This window comes from Falco punctatus, assembly GCF_963210335.1.
Source record: "Falco punctatus genome assembly, chromosome: 5".
NCBI lineage: Eukaryota > Metazoa > Chordata > Aves > Falconiformes > Falconidae > Falco > Falco punctatus.
Window position 1 is genome coordinate 52,320,797 of NC_137584.1, and position 12,832 is coordinate 52,333,628.

At 40.0% G+C, this 12,832-nt stretch overlaps 1 protein-coding gene across 1 annotated transcript in view; it reads left to right on the forward strand.

The window, feature by feature from the left end:
* NHSL1 (NHS like 1) overlaps positions 1 to 12,832 on the forward strand; it is a 182,152-nt gene that overhangs the window by 152,471 nt on the left and 16,849 nt on the right. Inside the window, 2 exon segments of the mRNA XM_080390103.1 lie at positions 4,937 to 5,129; positions 10,038 to 10,169. Of these exon segments, the coding sequence (XP_080246229.1) occupies positions 4,937 to 5,129; positions 10,038 to 10,169 (325 nt within the window).

The following is a 12,832-nucleotide window of genomic DNA, read 5'->3' on the forward strand; positions in this document are numbered from 1 at the left end:
GCAGTTGGGCACTCCAGTTTGGAGATGGAAACATCTGAGAGCCCTGAGGCATGGGCTCTAGCAGAACTGGAGATACATCTAGGTGGTGGTGTCCTCAACTAGCCTCCCTGCCTCTCTGCTGCAATTGCATGGGGATGCTCGTGTAAGCAGCACATGTATTTTATACTATTTCACCTTTTTTAAAAAATACTGCTAATTTACTTAGTAGAAACAGCAGTTCAAAGCATAAAATACCGAAGCATAAGGAAATGAGTACAGAAACTCTTTGAAGAAGTAAAAGAGGGTAATTCACACATACTCACACTGTGCAACTGCTGCAGGAATTGTGGATCCTGAAAGTTTAAATGGGTTCAGAAAGCGACTGGGTAAATTCTTATGCAAGGGAGGAGTCCGTCCAATGCTGAGAGAAGGTTCTGGGAAGGGTATCCACTGTATGCATCTCCTGATTTAATTTTACCTGTATCTCATTGATTGGTCATTATCATAAGGCAGATATTAGGTAGGCTTTTAGAGCTCTGAACTGATGCAGCACAGCTTTTCTCATGTTTTTAATCCCATTACAACAGAGTAGAGGAAGAAGGAAAGAACGTTTCTGCAGTGCTGGTTGAGGTGGTAACTTGCTTGATGGTCAGTAATTTTTGCTGACAAAAACCTCCACCTTCCTTAATGAGACAGTGAAGGTTACGAAGTGAAGGATTTAGTAGGATAGCAAAGTTGGCTAGTGCAGCTCAAGATCTGTGTGTAGAAGTAATAAAAGGCGGTATTCTATGAAAATTGGGAGAACTAGACTGAGGACATTGATCTGGAGGACACAAAATAGAGCAAGACACGACTGATTCAACTTAAGTGTAAATTCATGTAAATTTATAATGTGGCAGTGTTCCATAAGACAGTGTGAAACCCCAGGGGCTGAAGCAGGCACATAAAGTGACATTCTTGATTAACCAGAAAAGAGGAATTTAAAGGTTTGGGCTTGGGTTTTTTTCCCCCCCTGTTATTATTTGTCTAGAACCCTTTGCACTGGGTGAAAGGGCACTTAAAGCCATCAAATCTAATAAAAGGCTGGGGAAGAAATAAGATGTTGGTCAATGGTAATAAGACGTTGGCAGTTGGTATAGACAACTGAATTGGTATGGCTGTGGTCTGCAACACTGATTTTTATCTTCCCCCCTCCAAATTTTTATTTTTCTGAGAAACTATAATTTTAGAAGTGATTGCAGTAGACACTGAGGTAAATGACATGACTAGGTTTGATGTTCCTTTGCTGAAATGTAAATTTGTATGGATTAAATTTTCCTCATGGATGTCCCATCTTTTTTCAAACAGTGTAGTATAAACTCCTGGAATATAAAAAGATGAAAAATAAACGGGATATTTAGGCAGAGCATACTGCAAGATATACAGCATATACTCACTTGTCATCTGAGACCTCTCAGATTGCATGCACTGAGGTAGAGAAACCCTTTCATTGTATCTCAGCATCTGAATAGGCTGGGGGACAATATGTCAACAAGGCACCAGAGAGGCTCTGGCTTACTGAGCCATATAGTTTGTCTATAGGGTATTTATGGGCCATTTTTCTCCTGGATTCTCATTTCAATGCCCATTTGAAAGGTAATGCTTTTTCCCCTCTAATGCATGTTCATGGAAACACTGCAAGGGTCCAAGGCTGCTGCTTTCACATCTCACCTTTCCCTCTTCCCATGTCCATTAAAAAGAACAAATTCCAACAAATTTTCCTGAGGACATGAGTGTAGCATCCCATTGCACAGAAATGTGGCCGTTAAAGTCTAGCAATAAAGTTGTTACGAATCAGAGATGCTTTAAAAACGGGGCAAGTGCTTTCTATTCTACTATGAACATAGTGTTTATGATCAGCTTCACTAAGCAGATACCTAATCTCAAAATGCTGCCTAGTCCAGTTCTTTCTGATGTAACAGACCTTGCTTGAGAAGACAGTCCTGTAATGCAGCAGCAAATCACTGCATCTTCCAGCAAGCTTCTGTGTCGTAAATGTGGGAATGTTTGCTAAAAATATGTAAAACCCTGTTTTCATCCTGATGATAAAGGTAAACAATTTGTGTGAAGAAAACTGAAAGATGAGCTGCTGTTTTCCTTTGTGTGCAATAAAGCTGCGTACAGCTTTGTCACGCTCACTAAAAGTATCTTCACATCAAAAAAACCCTAGAACCACTACCATTGTGAGTACTTTGGAAGAAAGAATGTAAGTAGAGACAGTCATGCTTCTTCAGGAACCACTGAAAGTGTACCTACAAGTGAAATATTCCTGTACCCCGAAACAGCCTGGAACCCTTTTACTGAATTATTTTGTAGAAGTACACACCACTGTCCTATGGCAGAAAATCATTCTTACTGACACAGTGCTTTGAACTCAACTGCACGATTGGGTTTTCAGTTGCTTTTCATTCATTATATGCTGACAGGGCTGATTCATTTCTGTCTGTTTTCTTCCATCTACCCCAATTTTCTCAACTTTTTAATTCTGCAAAACTTGTGATTGTTGCTCTGCATTTTTTGGGGAAATTAGGATTCACTTGTAGTAGATGCTTCAGTTCTTCTATCTACTCATATACTGGAACGGAAAAAGTGTTCTGCTTAGTTTGAGTAATTTCCTTGAAAAGGAAGGGTGGCTTTGTAATCAGTATCTTTGCCACCTGACATATTGGAGTAGCCCCTGGTGACTGCTGTATGACAGCTGAGACCTGGCACTGCAGTATAGTCTGAATGTGACAGATATTGATGCTGACTGTATCAACCAAGCAGAGTATCTGAGAGTCACTGGAGCTCACCCTCACGCCACACAAACTGTAAAACCAGGCTTGAGGTGTCTCCCGCGGTGCCCCGATTCAAGCAGAGAAAAGCTTTTTGTAGATACTTCTTTGACTCAGCCCCTGGTTACTCCTTTAAGTGAATGGACATATGCCTGCCGTGACACTGCCACCCACCCGTGCCACCTTCCTTACAAACCCTTTCTGTCCTGCAGCTGTTTTTAAACCTAGCTGGGGGGGAAGCATGGCCTGGAGGCATCTTTCCTTTCTGCAGCAGCATTTCTGTCCCAAATTGCTTAAGTTAACGAAGGTTTTTATGAATTTGAGTGATCTGAGGTGGGAAAGTCCTTGTGTTTGTGTGTAAGTACATAGAAATATGTGTGCCCATGCTGTATATATGTATAAACAGTGTATGTACACACACTCATAAAAAGATAAGTATTTACATTATATTTTTATAGAAATGGTTTCAGAGCCTTTTATAAACGGTGCAGGCCTGCAAAAATACTGGCATCATCCAAGCAGCTTGTATTGAGCGAATTGGTGGGGCTTTCAGAGGGCTGTGCCGTGTCCTACAGAGCAGCAGCTATCCTTCCCACAGCCTCTAGTGAAGAAGTGCAAGACTTAAGGAAATGGATTATTTCCTGAAAGAAAAGCTCCCACATTTCAAAATGTGGTTCCAAACTGCAGGATGACATTAGTAGTAATTTCATTGTCTGAAATGTTTTTTTGTTATTATCTGAAGAGATTTTACTTTTCTATTCTTCTACTTTTTGCCTGGAAGTTGCTTTTATTTTGATTTTTTTTATTTAATAAAACATTGGGCCTTGTCCTACAGGGTGTAGAGTCAAAGCATAATAGAATAAATAAATGGTTATTTATTTATAAACAGCGGGAACTCCTCATGGTAACAGGAATAAAATTAAAATTTGAAATGATAAACAGTGGTTGCGGCACAGTGTCTGGGCATGTCTTTTGTATAGCACTCGGCTTCAAGAGAAAACAGATCGCATAGACTGAAACCCCATGATAATAAAAAACCCCATCTGTTACAAATAGCTGTGATGTTTCTTCCCATGCCTGTGTATGGCAGTGAGGGAGTAACTGCTGCGGGAGGCAGTGATCCAGTACTGACAGCCCTATGTAGGGTAGTATTTTGCTCTCCAAAGGGAATGAAGAAAAGGGGTAGAGGGCTGTGACTTTGGTCTGGTGCTAGAGAGGGAGGTCCCAAAGCAAACACCCCTGAAGCAGAGGAGTTGGGAGGTTGCAGAGAGATCTCAGCTAGTGCTGCAGCTGCTACACAACTCCTCTTCCATGGTTTTCTTGTCTTTTTTGTTTGCCTGGGGCCAGAAGGAGGCAGAAGTTTGGGTTTTGTCCCTGGTCTTCCTCTCCTGCTTCTGGGATTCCCTGGGGTGCCATGCTGGGTAGAGTGGGGAGGAGAGAAGGCTACTTTTGGGTTTGCTTGGAGCTTGTGACCACCTGCTGGAAGCCCCAGTGATGTCTTGCACATGCCCTGAACTTTCCTGTCCTGAGCATTTGCCACGGACTACCAGTAAAAAGCTACGTTATGGCTTGCTTTGCCATTACTGGCATGCCAGCATGGACCTTGTAATGAAAACAGATTTGCTCCCTAAACGGAAGTGGCTTTTTTGACATAACTTTCTGTGGTAGAAGGATTTGCACAAGCTATTGCAACTTCTTTTTCTGGTGCAGAAAGTTTTTCCATTGGTTGGTTGGTTTCTGTTTTGGTTTTTTTTTTTGTTTAAGTGAAACACCCATGATGGAGGTGAAATCTCCCACCTTGATAAAGAATGACTTAAAATGACCATTCTGCAGTTACTAATATTGTTAACTGTTTCACCCCTGAAAAATTGGCAAAACGAACCCCTTGACTGTGGCATGAGTTTCTCCAAGGCCAAAGCAGTTATTTTTGCTATCTCACTGACCTGTAGCTGAGGATTTGGTAGAGTGCATTGGCTGGTTCTTATAATCACTCTTTTCGTAGGTCAGAGTGTCATATTTGTGAGGGTGTATTTTGCTCCACAAGCTGTCATGCTGACTACAGCAGCAATACCTTAGTAATACCATAGTCCTACCTTTTTTTTCCTGGTAGTAAACTTACGTTGTTTGTGTATTTCTGTTTATAGTGTCCCGTCTCTTCCCCAGAAGAAGAAAAGCTTATTACCATCAAAAGGCCTAAAACTCCAGTTTCAAATGAGTTATCAGATATCAACACCCAAACCAACTGGACTAAATCACTCCCACTGCCCACGCCTGAAGAGAAAATGCGACAACAAGCACAAGCAGTCCAAACGGATGTGGTTCCTATTAATGTGACTGGTAGGCTTTTAATTTCAGTAATTGCATTACACTGAGGAGGGTGGGAAGGGATAAAGAAGATCCATAAAGCTGGATAGTATTTTGACACTTGTATATTTTCTGCATGAATTTTAAATTCCTTCTTGCAAATCTTTGTGAAAAGCGTTTTGTGTTTAATAGCTTTTATCTCTGAACCTTATGAGAAAACCTCAAAATCCCTTAAAGTTACCATTAATGAAGATGGTCTATACAACATGGGCTTGAAATGGCACTAGATATTCATGAAATACAAGAGGATTGATAAATAGCAGTGGTTTTGCTGTAGACTGCACTGAGGATAATGTAATGGAAAATAATGATTTATGCAATGCTAACTATATTTCAGGATTTTTTTTTTCCCTAGGAATTTTATGTAAAGAAAGTTATCAGGGACTTCTGTATTCCAAAGACTAAATGTTACAAAATTCAAGGAAAAAACCTTTAGGCTCTTATTTTTATCAGCAACAAGAGGTTTAGCTTAGGTTTATCAGCAGCAAGGGGAGTAAGGTAAGAACAGCAGAAGTTAATGGGGCTACCTCCGTCTTTGATCAAGGCTCTTGGTAAGATACTCCGCTGATGTGAACATAGTCCACATTTTCTTGTTATGAACCGTGTATTAACTCTTCATTTTTGAAAATCCTCTTTGGTTTTACAGTTGTAGAACTCTTGCTCCATGGAAGTTAAATTATGTTAAAGCCTAATGCTGAATAGGTACTTTGTTGTGTGTAAATAGAATTTCTGTGAAAGATTGAGTTATGTCAATTTAATAATCCCTCTTTTTCTGCACAGTGTCAAGATTGTCTATTATTAGTTAATTCAAACAACTGATCGTTTGCCTGCCAAAAGCAGGACGATATTTAATACTTGATTTATTTCAAATGCCATATGGCACACTCTGACTCCATGCTTCCTCTTAGAATCAGTAGCTTGCAATGTTTGGTTTTGTTTTGAAAGTAAATTGGGTGTTATCTTTCCCTGTGTGACTACTAATTTTTTCACCTATATTTTTTATAAACTAGTCTTTTAAATAGTATTATTTAACAGTATTTAAATATTTAAGTAGTACAGGAGCAGTACTTCTGTGACAAACACCAGAGAGCTCTGAGAAATCAACAAGAAACCTTTCCTTGAATAAACAGCAGCAAATACTTGAAATAAATAGCATGAAGACAATGGAAAGTTATGAACAGTCCACCTCTGGAAAATTAGTAGAAGGAGAATAAATGCAGTGGTAAAATGTTACTAATAAGCCAGTTGGCATTATGTAGGGAATGCAGGATACAGGTGCAGAAGGCTGAGTTATGGGAACAGCGGATGATCTGACATAATCAATATGCTTGAGCAGGGCTTAGATACTGTGACAGCAGAACAGGGTATATTTACAGAAGGAGTAATCTGCTGTTCGATTTAATGACCCTGCATACTTAAAATTTATGGGAGAAGTAAACAGATGGAAAGAAAAATGAGGTAAAAGAGATAAAATAAACCTCGTAGATTTAATTCTGTGTCATAGGGAACGTTACTGTGTTTGGATAAATTACATTTGTGACTTAAACCAGCTTAATTCAACTGGTGTAGCAAACCTTGCGTCCCCAGAATTGTTTGGTTTGCACTCAGCAAACTCAGCAGTTCTCAACTTTTCTGATAAAATAGTGCATGTGCATATTACACCTCACCTTTCTGGAGTGTGCTGTTGAGCATGTAAATTCCCTTTAAACGTGGTAATTGGAAGACATAAAAGGGAGGGCAGTAGAGGAAGACTGCTGTTGCAGTGTGTGGACTGGTCTGGGATCCACTGTTTCCTTTCCCTTGGAATAATTATAGTTCTACCATGAAACAAGGCAAGTGAGAGTAACAGACTATGAGCCACACACAACACACAAAAAAAGCTGCTGTCCTTGTTCTTCTTTAAAAAGTCACAATCTGCTCCCTTCCTCTGCCCTCCCACACGCCAAGTAATTTTATTTTGTGAAGTTCCTTATGTTACTTCATGAGACAGGAAAAAAACAACCAAAAATTCTGCACTGTTTGTTCAATGTGCCATGGAACAAACCATTGCCTGTTTTGTTTTTATTTGGCTTTTTCCTTCACTTGCTCTTTTTCTCACTCTCCCAGAAAAGAGGTCAAAAAACTTCCACTTTATTACTCCTGGCATGAAATAAAAGTTTAACCTCTGAAGAGGCTGCTGGCAATTGACAGCGTTTTCATCAGTGCATTAGTAAATGATTCTGCCACAATGGCCTCTCGTGTGGCTGTGCAATAAATGCTCCACAAGTTCAGCTTTCAGGGCTCTTTGGTGAACAGATTGCAACTAATACAGTAGTAGTGAAAATCTGTTGGATAGCCTGAAGGTACAGGGGCATTGCATTAGGCTGACAGGCTGCTGGCTAGACATCCAGATTTGGAAGCAGCTACAGTCTTTGGGAGTGCCTGGGCTGAGCTTATTCTGGCCTGGAAGGGGTTGGGCTGAATTTCCAGTGGTGGCCAGTCTTTGCTTTTACATACCCTGGGCATTAAAAGATGTGTAATGGTGTCTGCTCTCATGGGTTTTCTGGAACTAACTTTCTTTCCAGATGGAGGAGTCTGGTGATGGTGGAGGTGATCAGCACCTGGCAGGACCCTGCAAAACATTTAAGCATTTGCTTGAGTCTGGCTTGACTGACTTCAGTGAGATTTAAGCACATACTTAAATATTTTCGGTGAATCCAAGGAAACTGAGTAAACTGCATGAGGGAAAGCTTGACTAAACTATATAAGGAATGTCTAGATAATTTGTTACAAACCTGTTACAGAAGGCAGAAGTATCCTTAAATCTGCAAAATGTATTTAACATTAACATCTGTATTTTCAAAAGAAAAAAAAAAAGACAATGAAGAATGGAAAAAAGACTGAGACATTCTGATTTTGCTTGGAATTTATTGAAGCTGCTACTTCGAAATTCTACAAATTTGCACGGTGGCTTTGAAAAAGCTATTGAATATGGATTACAGTGGAGTTAGCTCTTGGGTAGTTCAGGGGAAGAAGTTACTGTGGATCAGCTGACACAGTAACATTTCCCCGTGGTCATCCTGTTTGTGCTGTCTGAGGCTTCATGTAAAAGACTCTCTCCTTGTTTGCACTCTCTGCTTACCATTTATATTTTATTCCAGGGCATTCAAAGCTGTATTTTAATTTCCTTGCAACTCACTGTCTCAGGCATAATTGTTGGCCTTTGAATGGATAAAGATATGTGCAGAGATGAAAACTTTCTCCTTCAAATTCTTTAGATTTGTTATGATGTGGCTGGAATTATTATGCTGCATGGCAGGATTACCTAGTGGTCCTGACCCTCTGACCCCGTAAGGGTCCTAATGTCCTAGTAGTGGTAATGTCCCAGCCAGTGGATAGTCTGTCTCAGTATTTCAGGGCTTCTACTAAGCCAGTGGGATCTATAGTTCTAAATTTTATAGATCCCATGGGCTTTCTCCTCCCTTGATCTGCCCTGACTTCAGTCAGTCCAAAACTTGGATAAAACTGGCGCTTCTTTGTAGCTGCAAGGATTCCGCTTAGCACTAAGTGCAGCTCATGGGAGCACAAGGCTCCAGTCAAACAGAGTCAGAGTCTTTATATTTACAATATGGTGAATGAAACTGCTGTGTTTTTTCCTTGCATTTTCACAAGTCTACATGCTATACTTTGATATATGACTGTATCTTTAACTGTTATAGAGGTAATGAGGTTTTCTATGCTATTTACACGACACACATCACACTGATGTGCAGTCAGCCATGGATAATATTTATGACGTATTAGTTAATGTGCATTAATCACTTTTTAGAGGCAAATAATTTGGTCATGAATTTTCAAAAAAGTGTAAAAGACAAAAAAACGTGTATAGCCGTTTTTTTCTGTGTTTAGGTTTTAAATGGGTCACCTAAATGACATTTAGCAGTGCTTTAAAATGCTTTGACTTCTAAAAAGGGAACTTACATGTGAGATATGGGGGTAGTTGTTAGATTTTTAGAAGTAACAGAGAATTAGCACAACTCATAATCTACAGGGCAAGTTTCATCTTGCTACTAGTAAAATGGCCAAGTTCTAAGCCTCTAAACAAAAGTGAATTCCTAAAGAAAAGCTACCTAATGATAGTGGTGCTTCTGGGTCCCATTATGATACAGCACATGGTCATCATAAGGCTTTGTCTGGCAACGTGCACTTACACATTTTTTTCAGCTTTTGTCATTGTATATTTTTATAATCATTTATAAAGTTTCAATTTTAAGCAGCTTCCACTCTGAAATATTTATGAGACCGCAAGATCAGTTTGATCTCTGCATGCTCTGTGGTACTTATTTGTATTCATGTTAAAAGATCACCACCAGAAATGTGGTACACTTGACAGGTTCAGAGCAACTTGGAATGAAAAAGAGGTGTCTCATGTGATTTAATGATGGAGCTGTGTAAAGACATAATAGCTGTTGCCAATAGCAATGTCTGTTCCTGCATAAACCGTTGTGATCTTTCATTTTCATGAGCAGATTTGCTTTTTTCTGAAGCTCAGTACTTTAAAATAAAACAACAAAACCACACAAAAACCCCACAAAGACCAAATTAAAGCAAGGATTCTGTTCACTTGTGGAATTAGAGCTGCCCTCACCAGATCTGAAATGGGCTCAGGAAGTCCAAATTCCTTTTAAAACCTGCAGTGCTGCGTAATCGATATGTGTGTCTAAAGCCTTACTGTGACACCGTGCTGTATCTTCCTTCAGTGTAAACATTCATTGTAGGACCAAGCTAACATCATTTATTAATGCCTTTTTTTCCATTTCTACAATAAAACTAGTGGAAGAAAATGCATGATGTCAGCGTGCTTGGAAGTAATGTTGCTTTGCTTGTTCTACCATGTATTAGGGGAGAATTTCGACCGCCAAGCCAGCATTCGGCGGTCTCTAATTTACACAGACACGGTGGTAAGACGGCCGAAGAAAGTCAAAAGGAGAAAGACTATTACAGGAATCCCTGACAACATACAAAAGGAGCTAGGTATGGCTCATCAGAACTGTATTCCACCCACTGTTCATTGTCACCGCTTATCATTACTCAACTAATAACATTACCAGTGCTCATGAAACCAATACAGTCTGATAGCCTGTTACAGTTCCAAATACATGTGTGCCTCCTTGCCACCTTGTGCATCAGGAAATTAGGACCTTTTATCTGTTGACTTCCATCTGTTGAAGGGAACCGGGTATTTGGAAAATGGCGTACTGGAAATCTGCAGGGGTATAAGGTTTCTGCTCTCTATTGCTTTCCTGGAGATTTGGTCTACTCCCCCAGAATGTTCACTGAAGCAAAACTGAAGTGAGCAGGCATTTTGGCTTGCAAGTAATTACTCAGTGGAGTAAATTGGTTCATGGATGCCTTCCTGAATTTGCCAAGAGTTGCATCAACGGTGAAAAACCTGTACATTTTTCGGTTCAGTTTAGATCGTAATTGGTGACCCTTGAAGTATCAGTGTTATTTGATTGGACATAATTTACATGGGCTCATTAGCTATTGCATTTATTCCAAAGGAAAAATGCCTGCTCGGTCACGTTTACACTACCTTAGGCTGTCCTCTTTCACAGTTAGTAGCACACGTGATACTCAAAGCTGATGAAGCAGTCTGAATTTTGGCAGACATTTCAGACACTTTTTGCAGAACTCTCTGATTTAAATCTAATCATTCTTATTTTTTAAAAAGATGTTTCAGTTTTTCCCAAATGATAGCTTCATAGATAAAATTATGCTCCCCCTCCCCCTTTTTTTGCAGTAGAGGGAGAAAGTCTTTTAAAATAGTCTTGCAGAACACAATTTTAGGTGCTTTACATGTGGAATCATCTCATATATTGATAATTTCAGAAAGTTTTACTACCTTGCTTTTTGCCTCTCCTTTTAAATTATATTTTCAATTCTTGGTTCTTTGTCTAGATTTTTCAGAAACAGAAGCAAAAATAGGTAACTTCTCTGGATGGGTTTGAAATGAGCTAGAGGGTCAGGCATATAGAAAGCCAAGAAACAAGCAAGTATAGGAAGAACAGATTGTGAGTGGAACTGTGCTCCTTCAGCATCTGTAATGAAACAGTGCCCTGCCATGGGAATCCTCTGCCACAAGAAAGAACATTCAATTGCCCTAACCCTGTTAGGACAGCTAAAGTTAGGCAGTTTTACATTTCGTTACTTCTGAATCTCACCTAACAATTTTATTTCAGACTGTGGCTCTGAGATTTCTCCAAAGCTCTCTTGGTCTGTTTCTTCTTGTGGGATGGACGCCTGCCGTAGGGAACCCCTCATAGTGTGGGTTCCCTTTCTCCCTCTTCACTGTCCACAGTGGGCCTTGCCACCTGGCAGGAGACACTTTCCAGACCTGGAGTCCTCCTGGAGATCAGAATTTTAATTTATTATTTCCTGAGAGAGAACAACACATTTATCAGCCTTGAAAGTAGATTTGTTCTAAGCAAACAAAGATCAAAGCTGGAAACAAAGCTACATAGAACTTAATATCGAATTATTCCCTTCTCCTTTTTTAGGTCTCTCTAAGGCTAATCCCTCAGATTCCATGTTTGCAGCTGGTTTGAGAAATAGCAGAGATAACCTTCATCCTCTCATCTGTTCAAGGGGGATACTTTGTGCATTCCCTTCTTCCATTTTAAACTAAAGCACTTTTCTCTCTGTCTAGAGCTGAGATGAAATTACTTGTGCTCCTTAAAAATGCTTGTTAACGAACTTAAATTAACTTAAATGAAAAACTGATACAGAAAATCACTTAAACTGTTCATTTTTAGGGTTGTTACAGTGGTCTTGAACCTAGCATGTTATTCTGAAAATGACATACATATCAAGGTCATAGTTGTCAACAGAGGTTATCTTTGACACATGTAGGACCTACCTCAACGCCAGATAGTGGAGAAGAACAGAGCAAAGCAGAATATTTCGTCCCACACTACTGTGTCACTTGTTGGAGCTCTCGGCGCTTCTTCGGGCACATGGATTTTGAAATGGGTGCCAACAGTACTTGGGTGGATGTGCAAAGAATGCTTCCTGCCAGCAGCGTTTCCAAAACTTTGAGGTTATGTTTGTGACTACTTCAGACAGACGTTTAATGATTTAAAAGATTGGCTGTAGTTTACCTGGTGGAGTAAACTGAGAATGCATTTGGCATCTCTCTTAAAAAGAATTCTTCAATTAATATCTTAAAAGAAGTTTCTCACTTTTGCCACTTTGTTTGCTAAGGGTGACAGGTTTTATGGTCTTGATTTTGGTCTTTCGTCTCTGTGCTGAGCACATTTCATGTTACACTGCTTGATGGTTTTCCTTGGCTCCTGTTTTAAGTTGCAGAAATTTCAGGGCTGATGGTATCTCACTGTAGGGGCTCTCTCTGGACAGTTCCCTGGCCCATAACCGGCAGGCACATAGGGCTTCAGCCATCTGCCCTATGACGGAAGTTATCTAAAGAAGCTTCATGCATGTGGTGGTTGTATGTCATCCAGACCTCAAAATGTATGCCAGGAAAACTCTCTGATGGCAGTATCCGTCCTGTTAGAATATTGCTTTCCGTCACTAGAAACAAAGTATGCTTGAAAAGAGAGCAGTTATCAGTGTCTTCATCTCATAGATGGGGAAACCAGGCATGCTGCAGTGAAGTGACTGAGCCAGAGTTACCCACC